Source organism: Rhipicephalus sanguineus, unplaced genomic scaffold (assembly GCF_013339695.2).
Source record: "Rhipicephalus sanguineus isolate Rsan-2018 unplaced genomic scaffold, BIME_Rsan_1.4 Seq2463, whole genome shotgun sequence".
Classification (NCBI taxonomy): Eukaryota; Metazoa; Arthropoda; class Arachnida; order Ixodida; family Ixodidae; genus Rhipicephalus; species Rhipicephalus sanguineus.
This window is the reverse complement of record NW_023614859.1, coordinates 1-12,124: the sequence shown is the minus strand read 5'-3', so window position 1 is coordinate 12,124 and position 12,124 is coordinate 1. Positions and strand designations below refer to the sequence as shown.

General features: G+C 46.6%; 1 protein-coding gene across 1 annotated transcript; it reads left to right on the top strand.

The window, feature by feature from the left end:
* The first annotated feature begins 2,309 nt into the window (after positions 1 to 2,309).
* Positions 2,310 to 8,799, top strand: LOC119376847 (importin-8). The gene is made up of 2 exons (XM_037646539.2): positions 2,310 to 2,476; positions 8,371 to 8,799. The coding sequence occupies exons 1-2, from the start codon at positions 2,393 to 2,395 to the stop codon at positions 8,782 to 8,784; spliced, it is 498 nt and encodes a 165-aa protein (XP_037502467.1). The 5' UTR covers positions 2,310 to 2,392; the 3' UTR covers positions 8,785 to 8,799.
* The last annotated feature ends 3,325 nt before the right edge of the window (positions 8,800 to 12,124 follow it).

Here is a 12,124-nt window from a genome sequence, read left to right as displayed (position 1 = left end):
ATGCCGCCGCTCCCCGTGTCGCCAGTTTTTTTAGTTCCCCAAACTGCCACCGCACGCCGCGGCGCCACACTGACCCCCACTATGCCCTCGCTATCGGTTGCTGGCCTCCGCAGGGTCTGCTTGTTCGGCGCGTATAGTAGGCGCTCGCCTTTGCGACATTCGGAAGTTATTGCATGACATCAGTGACACGCGATAACCTCGCAGTGACTGCGCAATCAGAAGCAACGTATAGGCAAAGGTAGCAGTACATTCCCCCAATGGTGCGCTGCTGCGTTTTCAAAGGTTTATGGTTTCTTTTTTAACTCGTACCAGCTATGTACGAAGAGTTCCCGGTGCATCATTAGGCGACATTCCCGATTTTCCTATGTATAATTTGTACGAGATACTACGAAAGCCGTCATTTCTGATCGAAGAACGGGGTGTCGAGCGCTCTTTCAGCATGATAGCGACGAATTGCAAAACAAATATATCGCAGACCTAAACTGACAACGCGTTAAAGTAGCGTCGAAGATGAATATGCAGAAGACAAAATAATACTACATGTCCAGCGAAAGAGTGTTCGCGACAGACAACTCGATACGAGAATCTGTAGAAGAGTACTCTAGGTCAAGTATACCGGAGAGCCTACTCATGTCTAGCAGATTTTACCAAAGAATGAGAATGGGTGCATTCTTAACCCATGGCTGACACTACCACTGTCACAGAATGGGAAAGTGTACATTAACTATTCGAGTTTGCCAGTTCTAACATGCAATGAAGAAACTTGGAGAGTGACAATGAATACTACAGAAGTTAACAACCACGCATGCAATGGAACGAAAAATGATAGGAGCAAAACCAGGGCTAGGCAGCAAGAGTATTTCAATAGTATTTTAGAGATACTTTTGAGTATCTGTATCTCTGTATCGAGATTGATTTGCAAAATGGTATTTGTATCTCAGTAGTGAAATATACTTCTACGATGTACGTATCGATCATATATATCGCGATACAGTGCAGGACACGGGTACCATATATCGTTACCTTTTTTTTTTTGTCGGAACTGAACCCAATGTGTTCAAAAGGGGAAAGGAAGACTTTTTTTGTCCTAATCCAAGCAAAAAGGCCCGTCGCCGGTCTGTGACACAGTGCGGGCGGCGAAGAGTTCCCCACGCGTGCAGAATGGCCCATCTGATAAACCGTCCGACGCCGCTGACGGCACAATTGCGGAAGCAGTTATTGCCATCCAGTGCCGATTAAAGTATACTCTCTCTCGCGGCAGGTGTCGCACCGCAAATTTTTTTTTTAGGGCTCTAAGCCATTTCGCGAGTTTTGTGTTGAGGTTTAACCGATGCTGTCTAAATTACAGCCTATTTGAGTATAGCTGCTGTTCTAAAGTGCAATTAACGCACCAACATTTTCAGCAAAACAGATCTGATGTCTAGAATAAATGTCTACTCTAGTATTTGCATTCTTGTATGTGTATTCCCGGTATACTTTTTTTCGTCTTTTTGCGAAAGCATTTCGGAAATATCCCGTTATGTCAAAAACACATATGTATCTCAGAACCTGTGCTTGAGGCTCCCAGCACATGTATTTCGATATCTGTATTTAGGAATACTTTCTGTGAATCTCTGCCCAGCCCTGAGTAAAACTAAAATATAGGAAGACAGGAGAGTAGATAAAAAAAATATGTGTAACTGATATACTAGTTGATATTCGGGCGACCGCTTGCGTCGAATACAGTGTTTCGTAGTCCTGCAGAAACTCGGCTTTAAGATGAACCCACCATCAGCCCTTGGACGAATTATTTTTGCACATACAGCTATAGAGAACGATAAGGTAGGGCACCATTGCACGAAATAACGCCAGGAATATAAGGACTGCATTCTGCAGGCCATTCTTTGTATATTATGTTTGATTTCTTTGTTGCCTACACGTTCCCGCTGCTCGCGCGTAGACGGATACATAATGCAAAGGCCTTCGCGCGCTTAGATTTTGGGTCAGGTGGTCAACATTATTTAGGAGCCCTCCACCTACGGTGCTTCGCATAGCCAGAGTGTTGCTTTGAGACGGTAAAACTCTGTGAATCAGTCAGTCTAGACGCTAGAAACTCGAAAAAAGACGATAATTACGCGCTCACTAGTGCGCCAGGAACCCAAGACCAGCGTGCGCTCAATGTAAACGAAGCCGCCGCATCGTCTGCTATGGGGGTAAGTGCTGGCGGCACCTGGCGGCACTTTCGGTCCCTATCCGCAAGCTTTCAGGACCGCGCGCCGCCGTAGGGGGAGCGCCGATGAGCAGGTCGTAAGTTTATAGAGGAGGTCGTGCTCTTGGGTGCGTCACCGGTGCATGGTTCACGTGAAGCACGTTTTAACCACAGTTTTATCGCTGCCTCACAACTTGTATAACCATGGACGCCGGCCAGCTTATCGATATTCTCCGGGCCACCATAGACCCAAACCAGCGAGAGACGGCGGAGAAACAACTCGAGCAGGTGACCACTCGGGGAAAAATCGACTCAATGGGCCATGAATGGCGCCATTACCATGAGGAGGGCAAGGGGAGCCCACGGGTCTCGAGCTAGTGTTCGAACGCGCGTGACAATCGTCACTCGGGGCCTTTTCTAGAACGAACGGCCCGCCTGGCCGTTTAGCTGGCACTTGGTTATCGTGCATCGGAACGAGAAATCGCGAGCCGAATGCGAAAGCATTATGCGGTGATGACCGACTCGATGCGCGCCTCCTCGTCGCCTCGCCGGTCGCGCTGCCGGTACGCCGTCGAAATGTCACTCCACGCGGTGCCTTCGGGGCCACTACGCCGCACTGAAGCGCAAGGGCGCTGTCCTAAGTATCGCAAAGCGCGTGTCATCTGCCATCCTTAGGGTTGGCCTCCACACTGTCATGCCGCTATCGCTGACTCGCGTCGTCATCGCGCAACTTTCGAGCCTTCGTAGCTCGCCGAGGGATTGTGGTGGGGCAATTAACGTTTCCGAAGGCCCCGCTTTTCGGCGCGCCTGTGCCAGGGTACTGCTGCGCATGTCTTCACGGTGCAAACGCGAGTGTGCCTTTGAGCGATGCTTGCCAATCACTTTCAAAGCTTGCTCCGAATCGCGAGGCCTGCGGGGACGCCCGCACGTGTCGGCGGTCGGGCTCTAGAGCGTGCCGTCTTCGCTCATGACGGCACGTGGCGGGTTTGCGGTCGCTGGTGCTTTGATCGTCTTCTGGAAAGGCGCTGCACGACTCGGCATAACGCACAGGCTGTGACAGCCGTCAGGGACGGCGGCATCAAGCGCGGCTCCTTTGTCATGATCGGAGTGAAACGTGCTTTCTCTGTATGGCGGCTGATATTCGTTTTCATTCAATACCTGACACTCGAAGCAACTGGCTGGTTGCAGGGGTATAGAATACAAACCAGCGTTTATTGCCTCTCAGTGGGCATGATTTGACAAAATACATCTTGCGTTTATAGTGTGGCATTAGTTCAAACTTTTAAGCTCGAACTTGTCAGACCACTGCCATTTTTGTCCAGCTCATGTAAAAACAATCACTAATTGACAACAAGTATGATCAAGCAACAGATTGCTTGCACTGATGTCGTCATCTTCTAGTACCAATATGTTGAGAAGCATCACGGTAATGGTATTGGTACATTGCATTTCATTATTCATGCACAGAGGCCAGTATCATTATCACGTTGAAAGGGGCTAACTGCAGAGTGATATTGTTGCCTTAACATCATAAAAGCTGCCCTGTTCGAGTACCAGTATGTTAAGAACCTGCATCCATGATGTCACATGCAAGCTATTAGTAAACAGTTCTCATAGTTGCTGCAGTGCTCACATTTCTTTCATTCCATGCATCTTGACATTCATTCGGACCAGAATAGTTCCTGAGCACATTTCATCATTGCTTGCGGTTGCATTGGAAAGCACACAGCTGTCACCTGAGTCTTCAAATCCATTTGTTTGCAGGCTCGAAAACTTGGGTTTACTCACTAATACTGTGTGTCATGACATGGTATATTTGCTCAAGGCTAACTCTTGAAAGCCTGTTGTAAGCACAGTGCAGTTGCTTTCAATGTCAAACCTTTTGATGAAATTGAGCACACATTTGCTGAGGCATTTTTTAACAAACATTTGTAGTTTGACAGAATCTCGCTGCTTGACTGTGCTGGGCCATTTCCTTAAAGATGTTATGACTGTATTACAGGCTGGTGTCACTTAGCAGCAGCTTTGACGGAGCTGCTTCAACATTCGTGGTACTTTTTGTTGGATTTATTTCAGCTGAAACGAGCGAACATAGCCTTGAAGAATTAAAAGGTGGTTTATAAAGAGGCATGTAGTTTGACAATCAAGAAAGTGTGTTGATAAATGAAGCTGAGTGACTGCACTCCAGCATGCTGCCACTAATTGGATTACGATAGTGGCTATTGCGGGGCCATTCTGAAAGCCTCAAGCAAAGCCCAATGTCATGCAAATATTGCCTACAGTTGCAGGCATGGTTTCTCGCGTGTAGACATTGGTGATCGGCTGTTGTTTCATACAGGAGAATCATGGCCTGCGATAAAGTTGGTTCAAATGAAGTAGCATGCCAGTTGCCAAAAAAGAAAAAAATGAAGAAATATGGTGGGCAGAAAACTCATATCAAACTCTGGCAAAAACTAAATGAGAGAAAATGTGAAGATGTTTATCATGGTAATCATGACAGCTGTGAGGCCATGTGTAAGCAGAGGGGCAAGCACTTCCTGAAAAAAAGCCTGTGACGTTGTAGGAGATGAGCATAAAAGCTGTTTGAATTATATAAGGAGTTAGTGCTACGTGGTGCAAGGAAAGAAACTAGTGGACACTCTGTTGTCTGTCAGAAATTTTTCTGTATGCAAAACAAACTCACCCAAACTCACAGGGTGGAAAAATAAAGATGCCCATGCAGTAACATATTCTGGTGTGAAGCAAGAGATGAGGAGAGGTGTAAGCACTTTGAATGAATTGCTTGTTAAATTGTTGCATTGGCACTTTAACAAGAGGAGGGCACATACATCACTTTAATTCACTTTTGTCAGCTGAGGAACATGAAATGTTTCTTTGCCGTGTTTGGGAACTGCCAGCCGGGTACTTCATGCATGGACATTCATGCCTGGAAAGAAAATGTCTATGTATGTCGCAGAAAAACCAAGAAACGAAGTGGAAGACCACATTGCCCTCATTTTGTCAGTAAGTGTTGGGGTGTGTTGTAAAAAATGTAAAATAGGGGGTCAATGGCTAGTGATGTGTATACTCTGTCAGCTCCCAGATTGGTATGAGTTGGAATGCTGAGGCATTGGAGATACTCCCCATGACCACCTTGCAAAATGTTATTTGCTTCCTCCTCATCTATTACTGATAGGTTCAGAAAAGTTAACAGGGGGCAGGAACTTGGGCAGGTATGTGCCACAGGAATGAGCAAGCCCCACTGCAGAGTACAGCAGGTGCGAGGGAAAGTGAAGTCATTACAAGGAGAAAGCGGGGGGTGGGAGAGAGCAAGGCCTAGTGAAACGAGGAGTGCTTAGGCAGGGAGGGAGGAGAAGAAATAAGTAAAGCAAAATAAAATTTCTTGCCAAGGCGGGATTCGAATCCGGGCACCCACGGTCCGAAGGCAAGCGTCGTAACCACTTGGCCGTCCACTTGCGCTAACAGAACAAGCACTTGTGGGAACCATATGACTGCATTGCTGTGGGCGAGAGAACGAGAAAAAGATAGAAAAGGAAAGATGCAAAGAGAGAAAAAGAAAGCATAGGATGGCCATGCCATAGTATAGTGTGCGGGAGAGGGCAAAGCGTAGCTTAGCCATGTGTAGTACACTATAGAAAGGGGGTGGGAGGTGGCACAGTGAGGAGGAGGGCAAGACCACCAGCTCTGCTGATTCTACAGTCTTCGCAAAACTAGCGCGTAGCTGCCCCAATTTTTTTTTTTTTTGCATGAACACCTTAGAACTCCCGGCGCCAACCGTACCTTACTTGTCCTGTCAGCGACTTCGAGTGAACGAGGGTATGCCCATGTATGTGCAAGCACCTTCACGCCATATTAACTTCCTTGGGGTGTCATTGGTTGACTGTTGCTGTTACCTAGAGAAGCCAAGCGCAGTGCGGTCATGCAGGAGAAAAAAAAAGCTAACACAGAAAAGGATATCGACATTTAAGCAAGAGCCTTAAATGTCTACATTTGAATGTTGTGTGAGATCCAAAATAAATAGTGCAAAGAAAGAAGCGAGCGCAACAGCTGTGCTGAATACGCTAGCATTGCGAGTACTTCGTTCACATTGTCTTTGCATCGTTGCACGATTAAAAAATTTAAAAAAAGCACGTGAGCAAGCGAGCTGCGCGTCTACTTCATTCACTTCATCTTTGAGCCATTCGTGTGAGCAGCAGCACAGTAGGCACCATGTCCTGCTGGGATGGCCCTGCCAAGCATGCGCAATTTAGATGGGGGAGACGCGCAAGTCATGTCCGCTTTTAGTCGAGGCAGGGCGAAATTTGGTGGCTCCTGCTCACCAGGCTGTGGGTTCTTGTGCCGCTGTCGCATTTCGAAAAGTCCGTTGCATTATGCCTATGCGTCGCTGTGTGTGCTCAGACCTTCATTCCACATCACTGTTGGTCCAACCAGGCGTTCGCCTTCACGTTCTTAGAATGTTCTAAGCACCCCGTAATTTTTTGTGGTAGACCACATTTTGGGGTAGCACTGTGCACGTTCTATATGTACTCCATTTCATACATACATAGCTGAGAATGCTACCAAGGCTACACATTCAACTCCATTTGCTTGTATTCACAATCAATATGTAGTTTGGCATGTAAAAAAGAAATCTGCTTGTTAATCAACGTAACCTTGGTATCAAAATGTGACATAATTATTACATGGAATGTGTTCCCAACTGAATATGTTATCTAGAAAGAAGCTGATGAGAAGCTATATACATGTGTATTTACAAGCAGATACAAGCCTGTTTGCCATCAAGGCTACTGTTCCATAGCAATATTTACTGCAAATTCAGTGCAGTGACAAGTTCTGTGACTTGTGGTGTGCCACATAGATTCTGCTCCCAACCAAAACATAGTATGTGCCATGCTATAGTCGGGTAAAACTTTTAGAACTCAGTAAAACTTTCGTACAATTGCCATGTACCAATTACCTTTTAGAACTCAATGGCATTTCCTGTTAAAGGCGGATGCACGCAAGTCTGCGTCGATGAGCGCACTCTGTGGTGTCACTACCCTGCCTTTGGAGAACGTTGCCGAGTATGGGACTATTTCTTAGTAGCACTTCGGTCATCTGGGTAGTTGTACTCTGCTATTTGGACAGAGTTGCACAGACAAGTTGCAGTATAGATGTAACTTTGTCACTGCAATTGTAATATCTAGTTAATCTGTAGCAAGCAAAAGTTAGAAGCAGTTATATCATTCTTCTGTAGAACTAGTTACATCTCTTGAGAAGGTTTATGGGGAAGTGATTAAGGAGAAGTGGCCTATTTGATGTTGCGCGTGGGAAAAAAAAAAAAGAGTTAATGCTGGACCATAGGCGTGAGCCAGTTGACGTACGACGCGAAGGGGTATGTGCGCATATGGAGAGATGCATGCGATGGCCGGGAGTACGTTATTGTAATAGACAACAGAAAGGAACAGCATATGGTCTGCTGATGCTGCCATAACAAAGCTATTCACAGTGAACCAAGAATTTGCAAAATTCAGGAAAATTTTTCGTGGTTCCTAATGAACAAGATGTCATGGAGGGGGTTAAAGGGGTGCTGACATGAAAATTCTTAGTTGTTTTTTTTGCGTCTAATGACAGGCCAAGCCTTCAAGAGCCCCTAAAATGTACTGGTAGCTTGAATGTGCCCTGAAAAATTCCATGTTTTTAAAAGCTAGTTTGATTCCTACTGCATCCCGATGCTGTGACATGATATGAGCTTCTCGTCACAGGCTCCTGCAAGAATTGTGACATTTCGATGGCCACCCTGCTCTGTGGCTCCGTTGGTGACACACATGCGGCCATTTTGTACGTTTTGGTTCCTGACGTCGTCGTAAACCCGCCGTAGTGGTGCGTGTAGTCACGCTATTGTTGTTACAAGTAGGTGCAGCATGCACAAATGGACTTTTATGTCAAAATAAAATGTCACATTACCTGATTTCACACTTGCTCAGAGTTGTCTGTGTACAGATTTGTCTCTGTATGCAGGAGAAGCTTTGAAGATTGGTGTCAGTACCTTTTTAATTATTTATGCTTCGTGCTTGCGACTAAGACGGCACCTTAAGTGGCCCTTTGATCATTGTGTATAAGAGCTAATTGGCGGGAGCAGGCTATGTATTCGTGATTGCATATCTTGGTTAATGTGACAAACGATTGTCTGCTGGTTGCAGGTACACAAGATCATTGGCTTTGCGCCGTCTCTGCTGCAAGTCGTGATGACTGCCAGCCTAGACATGCCCGTGCGCCAGGCAGGCGCCATCTACCTCAAGAACCTGGTGGTTCAGTTCTGGCAGGAGAAAGAGCCGCCACCGCAGACGCAGCCACAGCCGCAGCCGCTGCCCTTCCACATTCACGAGCAAGATCGAGCCATGGTGCGAGATGCGCTTGTCGATGCCATGGTGCACGCACCCGAACTGATCAGGGTTCAGCTTTCATCCTGCCTTGGCTGCGTGCTCAAGCACGACTTTCCGGGCCGATGGACGGGTGTTGTGGACAAGGTCTCTATCTACCTGCAATCACCTGAGAGTGCCGGCTGGGCTGGCGCACTCCTGGCCCTGTACACACTTGTCAAGAACTATGAGTGAGTGGTGGTCCTGGTACCTGCATGTCTGTTTGTAGTGTCTTGTGTAGAAGATGCTATTACAGGGAAACCTCGTTAACACGTACCTGCCGGGAACGCGGCATAACTACGCACTAAACGTAGTATGCATTAACCACCAAGTACAAATTTGCATCTCCTGACGCGCGCCATCGCTGCCAACAAAGAAATAAATACAGTGCCACAGCAAATATTGCCTAAAATGCCCACCACAAAGCCATTTCTTCCTTTTTTGCCAAAGTGCAGAAAAGATTCTGGCACTCGCACGACCGTCCGACCGCACTCGGTGGCAACGCCAAGGAGCATTTTGAAACTGCTGCGGGGTCCGGGAACGTCGCGACTGACATAGTGACAGAACGGACATAATCGGCTGTCCACGATACACGTGTACCGCAATCTGCTACTAAGCGAAAACTGATTTTTTTTCAACGCAGTACAGTCGCAGCGAGGCAATCGTCTACTGGCTAGTTGCGTGCAGCGCTTTGCCTACTTGGCACACCCGTGACTGCCGAGTTGCTTGCTGTAGAATATAGCTTGTTGGGTTAACACGGCGGTGACGAGCTTTCTACAAGTGATGTGTACTCTGCGATGCTTTTGCGGTCCTGGCAGCTTACAGAGGCGTGTTCGGGCTGGCACCAAATAAAAGCGTGCAGTATGGTTAGAACAGCGCTATGCTTGCTATACCGCATGCGTGGTTTTAGCGTGATAGCATCAAAACAGCGAGGTTTCTCGGTGCCCACGACCGGCAATGCTCAACTCCGCAACAGCAAGCTGCTTTCGTTTCTACAAGCGGTGCGTGCTTGAACACGGTCCCGTACAACGAGGCAGAAGCGATCGACCGGCCCAGTGTGTTCAGGTAGTGGCCTATTAAAAGCAGGGCGGGCGCCAGGAGTTCTTTACTAGGCGGGGCAACCATACAAAGCGAGTGCCTTCAAGGGGGAGGGGACTTATGTTTTCACTATTTTTTACTCTCTTCCACTTTCCTCTCTTGTTTTGTAAATGCCGACTTAGATTGGAAGTCCGAAATATAAATCTTGTTACATGGCGCATACGCTTCCTTCAATTGCTCAATACTCCAATAAACATGCACGGTGTTCTGCTTAGGTAAGTGCAACGTAATAGATATCGAGGCCGCGCATGATCACAGATGTCAATCATTGCTCAGCAGCAACGCTTCTGTGCATTGCAATTTCTCCCATTAGTCATCGAGACAGTAGCTGCCTCGGTGGCTTACATGTAAGATGACTTGAGGAGTTGACTTACATCAAGATAAAATATTATCTGCAAGATTTTATCTCCATCTAAGTCAACCCTTACAAGAGAAATCATTGAGGCACCCGCCATATTATGTACAGGTTAGAATTGCATTAACTGCCTGTCGGTATAGCCTTGTGTGAAAAAGAGCTGAACTTCCTTGATAAGATACCAGGGCCATAGTGACTTGAGAAGAAGCTGTGCGCAGCTTCGATAACTTTTTTGGAAAGTGTTCAGTATAAATAGCTGTGCACAAGAGAAATAACCAATTTGTTGAATGTCAGCGTTGTTTGTCTTCTGTGTGCCTGTTAGCCGTCGGTACCTGTGCTGTTCCCCTTCACTGTGCTTTGCGTCGGCTACCAATCAAAGGATGTGAAAAGCAAAAGCTAACATTTATTTATGTACATTCACTACAGTCTTCGAGAACACAATACCGTATATACTCGTGTAAGGGCCGCACTTTTTTTCGAAATTTTTGCTTGGTGCGGCCCTTACACAAATCAGGCCGATGACAGCTCACCAAAGGTCTGTACTGTTTCCGCGACAGTAGCAGAGTGTAAGAGAGTCGCAAATGACATTCCAGGAATGTTTTTATTACGATTCCATTTCGCTATCGCTATCCTCGTTCTTGGAAGAGCTCGCCTCGGCGTCGGCGTCCTCCCAGAGACGTTCATCCTCAGCGCCGCTCATGCAGTCTGAAATTCCAGTCACCTGAAGCTTTTCGCGACTGTTTCAAATGACACGGCACGCCACACACTCAAAATCCACGCACACACTTGTTTAGAATAACAGAGAGCTGAGCTAGTTGGTAAGTATTCATTCTAAAAAGACAGGGCGTGCAAACAAGGACACAAGAAAGAAGTCAGGACACCACAAACGCCGACTAACAACTGAAGAGACGCACAACGGCTGAAAAGAAAGAAGGCACGAAAACTTATCTGCGCATGCCCATGCAACAGGCGAACCTATCAATCCGGCACGCGTGGCGGTCTACGTTGAAGATAACTGTTAAGGCATTTGATTTCATCTTTATGCAAGTTAATCGACGGTTGGCTCACGCATGCGTTACCACTATTCTCGATATGCCATGCTTCTATCATCAGGCGCGTTTCTTCATTTCTATGACGGTACAACACTGCGCATTCATCGAATTTTGGCGTGCACTTACAATCTCGACAATGTAAAGATAGATTAGAAGGTGAGCCTCCTGTTAGCGATGATCTCTTATGTTCCAACAATCTCTGGTTTATGCACCGGCCCGTTTGTCCTACGTAGAAGCGACCGCAGCTGAAAGGGACCTTATACACCACACTCGTACGGCAATCAGTGAATTTGTTGGTGTGTTTTACGAAACAATATCGGTCCGCTTCTTGTCTTTTACTCGCTCATTCTTCCTCTGCACAGCGGCGCAAATCTTACCTAGCTTATTGGCAGCCGTGAAAACAACATTAACGCCGTATCTACTTCCTACTTTCTTTAGCCTGTGAGACACGCAATGAAGGTACGGTATACCTACGACACGTTTCTTCTATCGCTTTCTGCAACCATGCTCGGACTTAACACAATAGACTTCTTTACACGTTCAGCGACCGTCCACTGCTATCCGAGGATACCCTACATCTAAAAAGACGCGTACCTGTGCGTAAAGCTATCACTCATTTTGTGCTCACACGACTTGGTGAGGGCTGATTTAAGGCAAGACATGGCGATACCGTTTTTTACAACCTTCGAGTGCTTCGACGAAAAATTTAACAGCGGTTTCGAAGATCTAGGAGAATACTGCCAGCACACGTGATTCTTCTGGAACGTTAAGGAAATCACTTACTTTAGAATTGTTTTTTTTCAGCCAAAACACATAAGAACGAGATCCCCATTTCGAGCAATCGTTTCAGAGCAAGCACCTGGCAAGTCGCTGTATCTAGTTATTTGCAGAACTGCTTAACCTCTTTGAGTTTTTCAGACCCTTTTCGTATGCGTAATTCTCAGGCACTAGTTCAGTTCCTCTCCGAGGAGAACCGGCTGTTGTAAGGCTTTTAGTATGGATATTGAAGACCTGTATTATTCTTTACCGC